At 43.8% G+C, this 17,372-nt stretch overlaps 1 protein-coding gene across 12 annotated transcripts in view; it reads right to left on the reverse strand.

The window, feature by feature from the left end:
• Positions 1-6,723: 6,723 nt before the first annotated feature.
• Positions 6,724-17,372, reverse strand: part of LOC105467718 (zinc finger protein 442) — a 29,324-nt gene continuing 18,675 nt past the window's right edge. For 2 of the 12 annotated variants that reach the window (XM_071086290.1, XM_011717543.3), the window contains 4 exons: positions 17,075-17,181; positions 10,398-10,524; positions 9,434-9,494; positions 6,724-8,743 (listed from right to left, as the gene is read on the reverse strand). In XM_071086290.1, coding sequence (XP_070942391.1) covers positions 7,120-8,743; positions 9,434-9,494; positions 10,398-10,524; positions 17,075-17,131 — 1,869 coding nt within the window. In that variant the 5' untranslated portion in view covers positions 17,132-17,181 and the 3' untranslated portion in view covers positions 6,724-7,119. Of the gene's footprint in view, positions 8,744-9,433; positions 9,495-10,397; positions 10,525-11,026; positions 13,068-13,758; positions 14,078-14,803; positions 15,465-16,337; positions 16,633-17,074; positions 17,182-17,372 lie in introns of those variants that run through there. The other 10 variants (XM_011717828.3, XM_024794427.2, XM_071086291.1 and 7 more) reach the window with 9 other exon arrangements.

Here is a 17,372-nt window from a genome sequence, read left to right on the forward strand (position 1 = left end):
TAAAAAATTAGCCACAGTGGCATGTACCTATAGCCCCAATTACTTGGGAGGCTGTGGAAAGAGGGTCACTTGAGCCCAGGAGTTGGAGGCTGCAGTGAGCCCTGATTAGGCCACTGCACTCCAGCCTGAATGACAGAGTGAGATTGTGTCTCAAAAATTAAAAAAAAAAAAAAAAGAAAAAAAGAAAAGAAAAAGGGAAAATGCCTCGAAACCACTGAAAACAAAAACCTAACACATCAGAACTTATGAGATGCAGCAATGGCAGTGCTAAGAGAAAATTTTATAGCTTTAAATGCATTCATTGGCTGGGAGCAGTGGCTTACACCTGTAAGCCCAGCACTTTGAGAGGTCAAGGCGGGTGGATCACAAGGTCAGGAGTTCAAGACCAGCTTGGCCAACATGGTGAAACCCTGTGTCTACTAAAAATATAAAAACTTAACTTATCTGGTGGTGGGCACCTGTAATCCCAGCTACTTGAGAGGCTGAGGCAGGAGAATCAATTGAACCGGGGAGGCGGAGGTTGCAGTGAGCTGAGATCACGTCGCTGCCCTCCAGCCTGGGTGACACAGCAAGACTCCGTCTCAAACGGAAAAAAAAAAGCATTCATTGAAAATGAAGAAAGAACTCCAATAAGTATTCTAATTATTCAGTTTAAGGAATTAGAAAAGGAAGCACAAACTTCTTTTTTTTTTTTTTTTTTTGAGACGGAGTCTCGCTCTGTCGCCCAGGCTGGAGTGCAGTGGCGCGATCTCGGCTCACTGCAAGCTCCGCCTCCCGGGTTCACGCCATTCTCCTGCCTCAGCCTCCCAAGTAGCTGGGACTACAGGTGCCCACAACCGCACCCGGCTAATTTTTTGTATTTTTTGTAGAGACGGGGTTTCACCGTGGTCTCGATCTCCTGACCTTGTGATCCGCCCACCTCGGCCTCCCAAAGTGCTGGGATTACAGGCGTGAGCCACCGTGAAAGGTAGTAGACAAACAGGGTGTGGTGGTACATTCCTATAGTCCCACCTGCTCAGGAGGCTGAGGGAGGAGCATTCCTTGAACCCAGCAATTCTAGGCTACAGTGCACCATAATCATGCCTGTGAATAGCCACTACACTCTAGCCTAAGCAACATAGCAGGACCCTGTCTTTTAAAATATTTTTTAAAAGGTACTACAAATAAGTAAATAATAAAGATTAGAGCAGAGATAAATCAAATAGAGAATATAAAAACAACAGACAATATTATTGACACCAAAAGTTGGTTTGTGGAAACAAAATGGAAGAAGAAACAAGTTCTAATCCATTTTGTGAGGCCAGCCTCACTTTGAGATGAAAGCCAAGAAAAGACATTACAAGAACACAAAAAGACTACAGAATACCTTTTATGAATATTGAAGCATAAATTCTTCATAATATCAAGCATAATTCTTCATAATATCAAGAAGACAGGATGTCCACTTTCAACAGTTCTGTTCAATATACTAATGGAAGTTATAGCTAGAGAAATAAGGTAAGAAAAAGAAAGAAAAGGAATCCAAATTGGAGAGAAAGAAGTAAAATTATCTGTGTTTACAGATTACATGATTCTATATGGAGAAAACACTGAAGACTCCACAAGGGAAAAATAAAATTTTAGAGCTTATAAAGCAAATGCAGCAATGTTGCAGAATATAAAATCAATACACAAAAATCAGCTGCCTTTCTGTAGAGAAACAATGAATAAACAATCCAAAAAGAAAATTAAGAAAATAATTTTAGTTATAAAAGCATCAAAAAAAGTAAAACACTTAAAAATAAATGAAACCAAGAAGTCAGTGACGTGTACACTGAAAACTACAAAACATTCCTGAAGCAAATTAAGGAAGATAAATAAATGGAAAGATATCCCATGTTCATGGATTCCAAGACTTACTATTGTTAATATTAAAATCCTACCAAAATCAATCTACAGAGTCAATGTGATCCCTATCAAAATCCTAACAGCCTCTTATACAGAAATAGAAAAGCCTATTCTAAAATTCATTTCAAATCTCTAGGGATCTCTAATACCAAAATAATCTTGAAAAAGAACAATGTTGAAGAATTCACACTGCCTTATTTCAAAACTTACTACAAAGCTATAGCAATCAAAACAGTATGGTACTGGCATAAGGACAAACAGATAGGCCAATGGAATACAATAGACAGCCTAGAAATAAATGCTCATATATATGGTGAAATGATTTTTGACAACAGTGTCAAGATCATTCTTTGGCAGAAGGACAGTCTTTCAGAAAATGGTGTAGGGAAAACTGGATATCTACATGCAAATAACAAAAGTGAACCATCACATTACATCATGCATAAATAGTAACTTATATTTAATCAAAGACCTATACTTAAAAGCTAAAACTAAAACTATAAAACACTTAGAAGAGGCTGGGTACAGGGGCTCATAGCTGTAATCCCAGCACTTTGGGAGGCCAAGCAGATCACTTGAGGTCAGGAGTTGGAGACCAGCTTAGCCAACATGGTGAAACCCTGTCTCTACTAAAAATATAAAATTTAGACAGGTGTGGTGGTGGCTGCCTGTAATCCCAGCTACTTGGCTACTTGGGAGGCGGAGGGACGAGAATCGCTTGAACCTGGGAGATGGAGGTTGCAGTGAGCCAAGATCACACCTCTGTACTCCAGCCTGGGTGACAGAGGGAGGAAAAAAAAATTACTTAGCAGAAAACACAGAGGAAAATTTTGTTACAGTTGGCAATGATTCATTGGATATGACATTTAAGGCAGAGGCAACCAATAAAAGATAAACTGGACTACATCGAAATTAAAAACTTTTGCACACCAAAGGATAATCTCAAGATGAAAAGAAAATCTACAGAAAGGGAGAACACATCTGCATATCACATATAAAATAAGGGCTTAGGCCGGGCGCGGTGGCTCAAGCCTGTAATCCCAGCACTTTGGGAGGCCGAGGCGGGTGGATCACGAGGTCAGGAGATCGAGACTATCCTGGCTAACACGGTGAAACCCCGTCTCTACTAAAAATACAAAAAAATTAGCCGGGCGTGGTAGCGGGCGCCTGTAGTCCCAGCTACTTGGGAGGCTGAGTCGGGAGAATGGCGTGAACCCAGGGGGCGGAGCTTGCAGTGAGCTGAGATCGCGCCACTGCACTCCAGCCTGGGAGACACAGCGAGACTCCGTCTCAAATAAATAAATAAATAAATAAATAAAAATAAAAATAAAAATAAAAATAAAATAAGGGCTTAATACCCACAGTGTATAAAGAATTCCTACAACTCTCTTCCAAGCACTTGGGAGCTGAAAAAAAAAGAAATTTTCAAAATATTAAAAATTAAAAAATTTAAATAAGAATTCCTACAACTCAACAAAACACAAATGATTCAATTTTAATATGAGCAAAGGATTTTAAAACAAACTGGTTCAAAAAATATATAAACAACCAACAAAAACAAAAACCAATGCTCATTATTATTGGTCATTAGGGAAATGCAAATCAAAACCACAATGAAAAACCAGTACAGAACCATTAATTGGCTATTATGAAAAAAAAAAATACGACATAACCAGTATATGTGACAATGTGGAAAACAGAAACCCTTATGCATTGCTGGAGAGAATGTAAAACATTATAGCCACTTTGTAAAGCAATACACCTGTTCCTGAAAAAGGTTTACACCAATTATTCTGTGAACCAGCAATTCCACTCCTAGGTATATATCCAAAAGAAGTGAAAGCAGGGACTCACACAGACATATACATACCATATCCACAGCGGCCTTATTGATAGCAGCCAAATTATTACTGTGGAAACAACCCACATTTATCAATATAAAAATGGATAAACAAAGTATGCTTTAACTATACAGTGGAAATTTATTCAGACACAAAAACAATGAGTTTCTGATACATGCTACCACATGGATAAACCTTGAAAATGTTCTGCTAAGTGAAATAAGCCAGACATGGAAGGGCACATGCATACTTCCACATATCTCTCTCTCTATGAATAGTCAAATTCACAGAGAAAGTAGAATGGAGATTATCAGTACTTTGGGGTAGGATGGAATAGCTAATTACATGTATGGAACACTAAGAAGATATAGCAAGTAGCACAGAAACATGTATAAAATGATCCCTTCCTGGGTGTATTCTAGTTTGTACCAGCACTGTAAAAGACACTTCCAGATGGGCAGTTCCAGTGGTTAATGTTGGTAGTTCAAAGCGTAACACTGCCCTCTAGGCAACATTGAGGAGGTCTATTTGAGATATATTTCTCTGCAAGTTATTCCCATGAATACTCCAATGAAACAGCTCTTATCAAGGCCCCCAGTGACCAAATACTTGCCAAAATCTACACTCAACCCTTTTTCCTTGTCTTACTCAAATTCTCAGTGACCTGTGACATAGCTGACCACTCTCTGCACATTGAAATACCTTCTTCTGGAGACTTCCAGGAGAGGACACCCATGTTTTCCTCCTACTACTTCACTGGGTGTTAGAAGCCATTATGGAGTGAGGAAGTCAATGATTTCAGGAGCTTCTCCACTATTGACACAATATCAGGAATATCTCAAATGCTGCAGGCAAGGGAGGTTGGTGGGGAAGACAATCTATGACGTGCTTGAAGACTTTACCGAAGAACACACTGACAGGACAAGAGCACTGCCATCTTTATAACACCCCTCCGTCCTAAGCTGTAAGTTTCTAATTTGGCCACCTGGCCAAAACTGCAAATGTCAGCCCCACCCATAACTTCAACAGAACATAATGGCCCTAACCGTAACAGAACAGCCAGGACTTCCCTAACTCCTCCGTAATATAATTTCGTTTCAAAGCACATTTCCCCACTGGGCCCTTTAAAAAAAGCCTCAGGCTGTAAGAAAAGTTTGCACCTGACCCTGCCGGCTGGAAGCCCTTCTCAGGTTTACTCTCAATAAACCTGTCTCAACTGTTGAGCCACCTTCTCATCTCTCCTTTCCTTAATCTTTCTATCCCAACACACATAAGAGAGCATAAACACTTACTAACAAGGAACTTGAAGATATACTGAAATTCTCTACAGATGATGATGATAATGATGATGCAGAAGACTTAGAAGAGGTAATATCAAAGATGTGACACTTGAAAAATTTGCAGCAGTTTTTGGGGCATCTACAGCCTCTGCAAGGTGAAAGTATTAAAGATTACAATCCTCACAGGGCGCAGTGGCTCATGCCTATAATCTCAGCACTTTGGGAGGCTGAGGCGGGTGGATCACCTGAGGTCACGAGTTCAAGACCAGCCTGGCCAACATAGTGAAACCCCATCTCTACTAAAAATAAAAATTTCCCAGGCATGGTGGTGGATGCCTGTAATCCCAGCTACTCTGGAGGCTGAGGCAGGAGAATCGGTTGAACCTGGGAGGTGGAGGTTGCAGTGAGTCGAGATTGCGCCACTGCACTCCAGACTGGGCGATAAGAATGAAACTCCAGCACAGAAAATAAATAAATAAATAAAAATTAAAAAAATAAAATAAAGATTGCCATCCTCAAGTAAGATCCTTCAATGGAAGAAAGCCTTTGTGTCACCCGAGGGATAACATGCCAACAAACACTGCAAGGATATTTAAAGAAAAATAACCAACTTCCTACAATGTTTCTAACTAAATATCTGCAAATATGAAGATAGATCTTTCAATGTGTACACATCTTCAGCCCTCATGCTGAACAGATCCTGACATTAGTATTATTTAGTCTCTTCCAAACTCAGCATCTGCAATCAGAACCTGGTTCATCTAACACAGATGATCATCCTGACATCTTGTCAAGATTCAAGCGAGCCTGATGTCTCACTGCTTATCTACACTGCCACCCATCTAGTCACCTCAGTGAATCACATTAGGCACCATACTGTAATCATCATCATCATCATCATCATCATCATCATCCTTAGGTTATCAAGGAAGAAGGACCAGGATTTTCGTTAAGTGTTAACACACGATTCCAGGTCATTAAATAAAAGCAATCTATGATTGCTGAAAAAAAGAAACTGTAGATTACAGGCTCATGCCTGCAATCCCAGCACTTTGGGAGACCGAGGCAGGTAGATCACCTGAGGTCAGGAGTTCGAGACCAGCCTGAACAATATGATGAAACCCTGTCTCTACTAAAAATACAAAAAAAAAAAAAAAAATTAGGCGAGGTGGCATGCACCTGTAATCCCAGCTACTTGGGAGGCTGAGACAGGAGAACTGCTTGAACCCAGGAGGCAGAGGATGCAGTGAGCTGAGATTGTGCCATTGCCCTCCAGCCTGGGCAACAAGAGTGAAACTCTGTCTTAAAAAAAAGAAAAAAAGAAATTGTAACATTCTAGGTGACATGTACTATGTAGGCAGGCCTGCAATGATTGGGTCTGTTCTCAACATTATAAGATTATTTTCATGATTCTCTAAAAAAATACAATAAAATGACTATTTACATAGCTTTTACAACACATGAGGTATTTTAGTAACCTACTTTTTATTTTTACTTTTACAAAAGCTTTGGGTTGGTGAAAAATTAAATAATCTAGGCATGATGTACAGTATGCAGGAGGATGTGGATACGTTACATGCAAATCTCATTTTATAAAAGGGACATAGCATCTGTGGATTTAGGTACGCTTAGGGGGTCTGGGACCACACCAATCCCCTACAAATGGTTAGGGGATAAACATATTCAAAAGAAACATCTTAAGGCTTTACCATGTATTTTCATTCTTTTTTTTTTTTTTTTTTTTGAGTCGGAGTCTCGCTCTGTTGCCCAGGCTGGAGTGCAGTGGCCAGATCTCAGCTCACTGCAAGCTCCGCCTCCCAGGTTCACGCCATTCTCCTGCCTCAGCCTCCCGAGTGGCTGGGACTACAGGCACCCGCCACCTCGCCCGGCTAGTTTTTTGTATTTTTTAGTAGAGACGGGGTTTCACCGTGTTAGCCAGGAAGGTCTCAATCTCCTGACCTCGTGATCCACCCGTCTCAGCCTCCCAAAGTGCTGGGATTACAGGCTTGAGCCACCGCACCCGGCTGTGTTTTCATTCTTGAGGCTTATCTTCTATGTGATTTATTTCACATTTTTGAAATGAAATAAAACTAATGAATGCTTTCCCACATTTATAGAGTATCTCTCCAGTGAGTCCTTTTATGTCTATGCAAGGAACTGAGAGAACTCAGTGTTTTCCCACATTCCTTACATTCATGCATCTTCTCTCCAGTGTGAATCCTTTCATGTCCTCGAAGGAAACGGGAACGAGTGAAAGCTTTACCACATTGTTGACATTCATAAGATTTCTTTCCAGTGTGAATTCTTTCATGTCGTAGAAGGCAAGTGAGCCAAGAGAATGCTTTCCTGCATTCCTTACATTCATACGGTTTCTCTCCAGAGTGAATCCTTTCATGGACTTTTAAGTTACCAAAATGACTGAAGGCTTTCTTACATGTTTTACACTCATAAGGTTTTTCAGCTGTGTGGATCCTTTTATGTTGAGAAAGGTATGTGAAACAACTGAATGCTTTCCCACATTCCTTACACTCATATGGCTTCTCTCCAGTGTGAGTTGTTTTGTGATTTTGAAAGGAATAGAAATCAATAAAGGCTTTCCCACATTTACATTTATAGGGTTTTTCTCCAGTATGAGTTGTTTCATGCCTTCGAAGGGAACTAGAAATACGGAAGGCTTTACCACATTCCTTACATTCATAGGGTTTCTCACCAGTATGAGTCCTTTCATGTCTTTGAAATACACTGGGATAAACAAAGGCTTTCCCACATACCTTGCATTTATGAGGTCCATCTCCAGTGTGCATTATCATGTGACTTCGAAAGCTTGAGCGATGAGATAATGCTTTTCCACACTGCTTGCATTCATAGGGTTTCTCTCCAGTGTGAGTTCTTTCATGACTTTGCAGTGAACTAGGACAATCAAAGCCTCTCCCACATATCTTACATTTATGAGGTCCATCTCCAGTGTGCCTTATCATGTGTCTTTGAAAGCTTCCCAGATGATGAAATGCTTTCCCACATTGCTGACATTCATAGGGTTTCTCTCCAGTGTGAGTTCTTTCATGTATTCGAAGGGAACTGGAAACACTGAAGGCTCTTCCACATTGTTTACATGTATAGGGTTTCTCTCCAGTGTGAGTTCTTTCATGTCTTACATAGGAACTGTAATCAGGGAAGGCTTTAGAACAGTGCTTGCATTCATATGGTTTCTCCCCAGTGTGTGTTCTTTCATGTCTTAGATAGGAACTGTAAATAGGGAAGGCTTTAAAACACTGCTTACATTCATACGGTTTCTCTCCAGTGTGAGTTCTTTCATGTATATGAAATAAACTAGGCCAAAAAAAGGCTTTTCCACACAACTTACATATATAAGGTCCACCTCCACGTTGTACTATTATGTGTCTTCGAAGGTTTCCCGAAGAACTGAAGGTTTTCCCACATTCCTTACAATCATAGCGTTTCTTTCCAGTGTGAGGTCTTTCCTGTGTTTGAAAAGAGTGGTGATAATTGAAGGTTGTCCCACATTGTTTATGTGTATGTGGCTTTTCTCCATATTCCTGACACTCATCTGGTTTGTGTCCAGCATCAAATGTGATGTAGCAATTAAGGAATGAACAACCCATGATGACTTCTCCATGCACACTGCTTTCACAGGGATCTACTCCACGAGTTTTTTCATTCACAGTACTACCTGGAATCTGGTTACTTTCACTGAATCTCTCTACGATAAGACATCTGTAAAACATGAGAAGTATATTAATAAAGGTTTATTTATAAATGACTTTATATTTATTAGTAGGTACTGGATTTCCATTTTACATCATCATGCAACGTGTAGGCTTCATGCACTGCTCGAACGTGAATGGACTGAATGTTGTACAAGATAACTAGACCCCAGCTGTTTTCTTGACAATGATAAACACATGGAATTTTTTTTTTTTTTTTGAGACGGGTCTCGCTCTGTTGCCAGGCTGGAGTGCAGCAGTGCGATCTCGGCTCACTGCAACCTCCACCTCCCAGGTTCAAGTATTTCTCCTGCCTCAGCCTCCTGAGTAACTGGGACTACAGGCATGCACCATCATGCCCAGCTAATTTTTGTATTTTTAGTAGAGACGGGGTTTCATCATGTTGGCCAGGATGGTCTCAATCTCTGGACCTTGTGATTGCCCACCTTGGCCTCCCAAACTGCTGGGATTACAGGTGTGAGCCACTGTGCCTGGCCAAATTCTTCATATTATTTCTAAGGGAACTATTTTTGCAAACACTGAATAGCTATGTCACATTTAAGTATATGTTTCTGGAGAAAATTTTCTAGGAATAAATTTATACTGGGCTTGTTCATTTTCTTTGCCTAGTTGTATAATTTCCTGTCATTCTAAGAATTGCTCCACAGATACATGTCTTTCTCTTGTGAGTGCAAATTACCTTAGGCTCCTCCTGGGATTTTTGTGCTGATCTTCAACGTCTGTGTCTTCCCATTTCATTCCTAAAAGGTGGACACAGAAAAAACACTGTAGATTATTATAAAATTCTAAAAACACTATAAGATTTTATGTATAATGGAATCATGCATGATTTATTCACTGAATTATAGCTGACACTTGAACAACATAGGTGTGTACCTCACAAGTCCACTTATTTTGTATTTTTAAGATGGAGTCTTGCTCTGTCGCCAAGCTGGAGTGCAGTGGTGCAATCTCCGTTCACTGCAACCTCTGCCTCCCAGGTTCAAGCCATTCTCCTGCCTCAGCCTCCCAAGTAGCTGGGACTACAGGTGTGCACCACCATGCCCAGCTAATTTTTGGATTTTTAGTAGAGACGGGGTTTCAGGTGGGTTTCGAACTCCCGACCTCAGGTGATCTGCCAGCCTTGGCCTCCCAAAGTGCTGGGATTACAGGCATGAGCCACCACACCTGGCTCACAAGTCCACTTATATACAAATTTTCTTCAATCTCTGCTACCCCTGGGACACCAAGACCAATCTCTCCTCTTACTCAGCCTACTCAATGAGAAGATAATGAGGATGAAAACCTTTATGATGATCCATTTCAACTTAATGCACAGTAAATACATTTTTGTGTATTTATGATTTTCTTAACATTTATTTTCTCTAGCTTACACTATTGTGAGAATATAGTACGCAATACATGTGACAGACAAAATATGTGTTAATCAATTGTTTTTGAGACCAGTCAACTGAAGGGTAAGTTGTGGTAAACAAAAAGTTACAGGAATATGTACAACTGGTTGGGGACCCGGCACCCCTTAACCCTGTGTTGTTGAAGGGTCAATTATATCCCCTTTTCATATTTCAAATCATTCAACGGCATTGGTGACCAAGAAAAAAATGTCTTTAATTGACTAAGTGAAGACATAATGTCATTTTTACCTATACAGTTCAGGTTCCTAATGGTTTCCCACATCACATCTCTATACAGAGTCTTCTGTGATGGACCCAGCAAAGCCCACTCTTCCCGGGTGAAGTTCACAGCCACATCCTCAAAGGCAACTGAATCCTGAAACATCCCATATGTACAAAGGAGGAAGGTTGAGACTGACAGTACCAAAAATTTACACCCACTTCATAAACTTTGCATGATACTATTGTTTCTAAGCAATGATTCAATGACATGGTAAATCCACCCTTATTCTCTGTCCACACTTTCTCCAACACAGCAATTCTGATGCTAGAATTGAATTTTGTTGTATAAATAATAGTCAAATAGGAACAAGTCTCTTTTTGATGACTTAAATGAGTGAATTTTATTGCCAGGATCATCCCTAATGTCCACTTTATAGTGGGTCTGTAATTCCTGTCATGACAAAGTCCTACTACTCACTGTGCAAGAAGAGGAGTCCTGAGATTGTATATATTTACAGATGCCAGTTAACAAAGTTCGATCCTTCACGTACTCTGGCACTGGATTTATAGAGGGTCTCCACCAACATAACTAACAACAGGTGCTGAGTGTGCATAAACTGTTTATGGAAAAAGTATAGTATTTGCTTAACTCTTACCTTCTCTTGGGGAGCTTGGAATTTTGTTACATGCTCAGCAGTGGGAGCATAGCTCATCAGCCAATGCTAGGTTTGAATGTTGAATTTTACCCAAGCCCTGTAACTCTGGTAAATAAGTAAGATGACAGAAAATCACCTCAACTCCCCAAGCCCAGTTCTTTGTGTTCTGGACAAGCAGTCACAAAACAAAACAAAACAAAACAAAACAAAACAAAAGCACCCTTTGCTTACATAGATTATGCCCCTCCCCGCTTTTCTAAACTATAACTCGGCCAGATAAAGAACCTCCAAATTCCCATTGTTTATCTTATGATTAGCTGAGCAGTTTTGTCTTCGCTGATCATACTGAACAAAATACAACTAAAGAAAAGTTTCTCTCCTTGCTCCAGGACTATGAACTTTGACCCATCCTCAGCCTGAGCCAGCATAAAATCCCTCCTTCATAACCCATCTGAAGAACAGACTTAGGTCAGAGTAAAACATTCTCTGATCTAAAATCTGATTCTCGGCCAGGCATGGTGGCTCACGCCTATAATCCCAGCACTTTGGGAGGCCGAGGCGGGTGGATCATGAGATCAGGAGATTGAGACCATCCTGGCTAACATGGTGAAACTTCATCTCTACAAAAACACAAAAAATTAGCCATGTGTAGTGGCATGCGCCTGTAGTCTCAGATATTTGGGAGGCTGAGGCAGGAGAATCACTTAAACCCAGGAGGTGGAGGTTGCAGTGAGCCGAGATCATGCCACCGCACTCCAGCATGGGCAACAGAGCTCTCGAGACTTCATCTCAAAAAAAAAAAAAAAATCTGATTCTCATCCTCCATCCTGCCCTCCCCTTCGCATCTTCCTTCTAATCTTGGTTGCTCTTCCCTTAGCAAGAAAAGAACTTTTCCGCCCAACCTCAGAGATGCCACAGATCTTTTTTTTTTTTTTTTTTTGAGACCCAGTTTCACTGTTGTGAGCCATTGTGCCCGGCTGGGATGCCTCAGATCTTATACTTGATGCTTTCCCCCTTAGAATGAAGTCACTTAGCTAAATCCAGATTTATTTTACTTGAGAATGTCTAGCGACAGCCCCACAACAGTAAGAAATACAACCTCAAACAGGGAATCACCCCAACCGCCTCAGCTTTCTAATGCTCTGTAGCTTCTCTCAGTATAAAAGCCTCCTCCCATGGCTGGACTGATCAGGTTGGGACACCTGCGGGGGAGGCTTCCAGGAAGAACCAGTTTAAGTGGGCCTTCAATAACCTCCCATTGCAGGCTCAAGATTGGCCTCAACTGGGAGTCACCGGCCTCAGGCCTCTCCACCCCACTCAAGACCATTCACTTCCCTCCCATGCCTTACATGGATAGTTACTTGGTTTAGTTAGTATTTATTTATTAGTTAGTTCAGTTTAGTATTTATTTATTTAGAGATGAAGTCTCACTCTGTCACCCAGACTGGAGTGCAGTGGCACGATCTTGGCTCACTGTAACCTACACTTTCCAGGTTCAAGTGATTCTCCTGACTCAGCCTCCCAAGTTAGCTGGGACTACAAGTGTGGGCCACCACGCCCGTGGTGGTGGGCGCCTGTAATCTCAGCTAATCAGGAGCCTGAGGCACAAGAATCACTTGAATCTGGGAGATGATGCTTGCAGTAAGCCAAGATTGTGCCATTACACTCCAGCCTAGGCACCAAAGCAAGATTCCATCTCAAAAAAATACATAAATAAAAAATAAAGGTAGGCTGGGAGTGGTGGCTCATGCCTGTAATCCCAGCACTTTGGGAGGCCAAGGTGGGAGGATCATTTGAGGTTGGGAGATCGAGACCAACCTGATCAACATGGAGAAACCCCGTCTCTACTAAAAATACAAAATTAGCCGGGCGTGGTGGTGCATGCCTATAATCCCAGCTACTTGGGAGGCTGAGGCAGGAGAATCACTTGAAACCAGGAGGCAGAGGTAGTGGTAAGCTGAGATCACGCCACTGAACTCCGGCCTGGACAACAAGAGTGAAACTCCAGCTGGGCGCAGTGGCTCAAGCCTGTAATCCCAGCACTTTGGGAGGCCGAGACGGGCGGATCACGAGGTCAGGAGATCGAGACCATACTGGCTAATATGGTGAAACCCCGTCTCTACTAAAAAATACAAAAAAAACCTAGCCGGGCGAAGCGGCGGGCGCCTGTAGTCCCAGCTACTCGGGAGGCTGAGGCAGGAGAATGGTGTAAACCCGGGAGGCGGAGCTTGCAGTGAGCTGAGATCAGGCCACTGCACTCCAGCCTGGGCAACAGAGCAAGACTCCGTCTCAAAAAAAAAAAAAAAAAAAGAGTGAAACTCTGTCTCAAAAAAATAAAAAATAAAGTTAAATAGGAAAAGCACAAGTATCTATACATTTCAGACAACAAATACCATTTAGTTACTACTTTCATAAGGCATTTAGTAAATTAATAATATTTGAGTTCTTTAGCTGTTGGAAAGTCCTATGCCGCAGAATTTAGCATTAATCTGTCAAGGATACATAACAGGAATAGAACAGTTATCCACTGTCCTAAATTCCCCACCCTAAAAAGGAAAGAAACTAAAGTTTTGGTAAATCTTTATAATTCAATCAAACAACTACCACATTTTCTGTTAATATGTGTTCACTTTTTCTGCAGCCATAAAGAAAGCACGACCAAACATTTTTCCTTCATCATACTATCACTGCTAAGTCCTGAAATTCCATTTGAAATAATCGGAGAAACTTACCTGACAGGCTCTGGGGGAAAAAAAAATTAAATGAAGGGTTTTTGTTGTTGCTGTTGTTGTTTTTTTAAACAAAAATTGGAGGCTGAGGTGGCAGATCACTTGAGGTCAGGAGTTCGAGACCAGCCTGGCCAACATGGTGAAACCCCGTCTCTACTAAAAATACAAAAAAAAAATTAGCCAGGCGTGGTGGTGCAGGACTGTAATCCCAGCTACTCAGGAGGCTGAGGTGGGAGGATTGTTTGAATCCAGAAGGCAGACATTGCAGTGAGCCGAGATCGTTCCACTGAATTCCAGCCTGGGAGACAGTGAGAGGCTCCATCTCAAAAAAAAAAAAAAAAACAAGGAACAGATGACTACACATATAACCTGTTTTCTGAAATCCAACTATTTCTGGCCTCTGTGGAAATACTTTATTTTCTCTATCAATCTAATGACAGGATGCATCTTTTTTTTTTTTTTTTTTTTTTTGAGACGGAGTCTCCCTCTGTCGCCCAGGATGGAGGGCAGTGGCCGGATCTCAGCTCACTGCAAGCTCCGCCTCCCGGGTTCACGCCATTCTCCTGCCTCAGCCTCCCGAGTAGCTGGGACTACAGGTGCTGCCACCTCGCCCGGCCAGTTTTTTTGTATTTTTTAGTAGAGACGGGGTTTCACCGGGTTAGCCAGGATGGTCTCGATCTCCTGACCTCGTGATCTGCCTGCCTCGGCCTCCCAAAGTGCTGGGATTACAGGCTTGAGCCACCGCGCCCGGCAACAGGATGCATCTTATAGTTAATAAAACACTGAAGCTGAAAAGAGTGAATACCTCTTTTCAATGTGACAACCTCAGAGATGAGCAGTGCTGATTGGAACACAAACAAGTCTAATTCAGTTGTCAGGTAAGGTCATCCTATCTCCTGGGACATTAGTCACCCCCATCTGCTCAGTAAAGTGATCACCCGCCACCACCCCATGAGATACTGCACTGTGTGCTTTTCAGGCTCATGTACACATGACCTGAATAGGAGGTTCTTGCACAATCGGAATGAGTGGGTTCTCCAGTGCTTACATATTGTTTTCTCTCTTCACTAGTCTGAGAGTCAGGAAGGAAGAAATCATTTCTGTCTTCTCCCCCAAATACGATCATTCAATTGGCTGACCAGCCTGTGTCCCCAAGGAATGGAAACTGGGGTTGGGGAGGAAAAAGGTGATTGTCCCAAGGGTTAGCTTTTTATAGAAATGATATACCAGAAGATTCCTCCCATCCCACCCAGGCATCCAGCTGTTTTCTGTGAGGCCCCACCCCCTCAGGCTGCTCACTGGGAGAAATGACCCAGGGGCTGATATTCACTAGACCTTCCCAGAGACAGGGCAGCTGTGTGTCTCTTGGGTCAACCCCAGGCAGTTCTGAAACAGAACCAGGAAAAGACAGAGAGTGGGCTGAGAACACATCACTCCGTAAAGTTTCCAAAGGGGACTCTCAATGTTGGGAAGGTATCCGCACCCAGGGGAAAGAAAAGAAGGAGAGGCACAAAGGTTTTTTGTTTGTTGTTTACAAACAAAATAAGTGTCAGGTTATTCTCTGCTTTCTCACATGTGAAATGTTCAGGAACACAAATCTTTTAAGAAGCCGGCCGGGCGAGGTAGTCACGCCTGTAATCCCAGCACTTTGGGAGGCTGAGGCGGGCGGATCACCTGAGGTAATGAGTTCGAGATGAGCCTGGCCAACATGGTGAAACCTAGTCTCTACTAAAAATACAAAAAATTAGCCGGGCATGGTGGCAGGTGCCTGTAGTCCCAGCTACTTGGGAGGCTGAGGCAGGAGAATGGCGTGAACCCGGGAGGCGGAGCTTGCAGTGAGCCAAGATCGCGACACTGCACTCCAGCCTGGGCAACAGAGCAAGACCCCGTCTAAAAAAAAAAAAATGGGCTGGGCGCGGTGGCTCAAGCCTGTAATGCCAGCACTTTGGGAGGCCGAGACGGGCGGATCGCGAGGTCAGGAGATCGAGACCATCCTGGCTAACATGGTGAAACCCCGTCTCTACCAAAAAATACAAAAAACTAGCCGGGCGAGGTGGTGGCGCCTGTAGTCCCAGCTACTCGGGAGGCTGAGGCAGGAGAATGGCGGGAACCCGGGAAGCGGAGCTTGCAGTGAGCTGAGATCCGGCCACTGCACCCCAGCCTGGGCGACAGAGCAAGACTCCGTCTCAAAAAAAAAAAAAAAGAAAAAGAAAAAGAAAAAAAAAATGCCAGACATTGCTCTCTGAAAACAAAATGAAAATTAAAACACTGGGACTCTGAAATTTAGCACGGGTGGGGCGGAGGAGGGAGGAGTTCATGATGTTGCTGTGAGTTGAGGAGGGAAAGTTAGCCTGGGTAAAGGCTCTGTAAACTAAGGGAGTTACTACCACCTCTAGGAGGAGTTAGAATGAGGAGATAGGGTAGTGGATTTGAGACCCTGCTACCCTCATCTCTGAAACACTCGAAGAGGAATCAGTCACTCTGGGAAGAAAAGAAGGGACTGGGGACCCCGCAGACCACAGCTCCTCCCATGCACAAACCCCACGCAAGAATCTGGATTCTGATTGCAGTTAGATACTAACCAGGCACCCTCAGCCCCACTGCCTCTCGAGGCCGCCTCCCTGAGAGTCAGGTCACAGAAGACGCTGACCGCCTGCTTCCCCACTGTGCCTGGGGATAAGATCTTGGAGAGCTGCTCGATTCGCCCAAGTTCTTTCTCAGATCTTGAATTCCAGCGGAAAGGCTGGCGCCAAGCAGGCTGAAAACCCCACGAGGGAACCCACTCAGCGGGAGAATGAGGTTTCTTCACCTCCCATCCCAGGATTCGCCCGTCACTTCCCCACCAACCAGCGACCCCACACCTCAGCCGTCCCTGTCCAGACCCCTAAACACCCCCATCCCCAAACCTCTCACGGAGGCGGATCTGGGGTCTTCTCCCCACTCCTCTATTAAACTGTTTCTGCTGCAACCCTTGGAGTCTCGGTGCAGTGACTCGGACCGCGAACCTGTGCCAGTTACAGCCGCACAATCCGGGGAAACGCAGGGCTGCGGGCGCGGAGCTGCCCCAGAGAGGGCGCCGGAGCCAGGAGCCGTAGTCGTCGCGCAGAAACGGGACAGGACGCCCGGGGTCCCGGCTGCCGGCCCAGCCCCCACCCCCAACCCCGCGGCCGAGGGGAACAAGGGCAGGCTGTGCCAGGGGAACTCCGGTCCGCAGACCCCGCAGTCACCACGGGGACGCCCGAGTCCCGCCACAGCCGGTTTTGACTGGTTCCAACCAGCCTTTCGCCCTGCCTCAGGACGCCGGGCCCCGCACACTCACCATTTCCCGGCTTCCGCGGTGTCCCGGGTTCTCCCCAAGGCTCCCCGCTGCCAGCATACGACTCAGTGTGACAGAGCCTGCCACTGAACTGCCCGGGCGTCTCTCAGCTGCAGAGCCGGGAGCAGGAGCTCAGAGGGGTGGAGAAAGCTCCACCCTCCTCCCGGCAGCGCGCCTGATTGGCAGTTCCCACGAACTCGACCCCAACACTGATTGGGTAGAGCTCCAAGTTCCGCCCCCCCCCCCCCCCCCCCCACCGGGAACTGATTGACAGAAGAAGCGATCTTACACAGCTGAGTGG

This window comes from Macaca nemestrina, chromosome 20 (genome assembly GCF_043159975.1).
Source record: "Macaca nemestrina isolate mMacNem1 chromosome 20, mMacNem.hap1, whole genome shotgun sequence".
Taxonomy (NCBI): domain Eukaryota; kingdom Metazoa; phylum Chordata; class Mammalia; order Primates; family Cercopithecidae; genus Macaca; species Macaca nemestrina.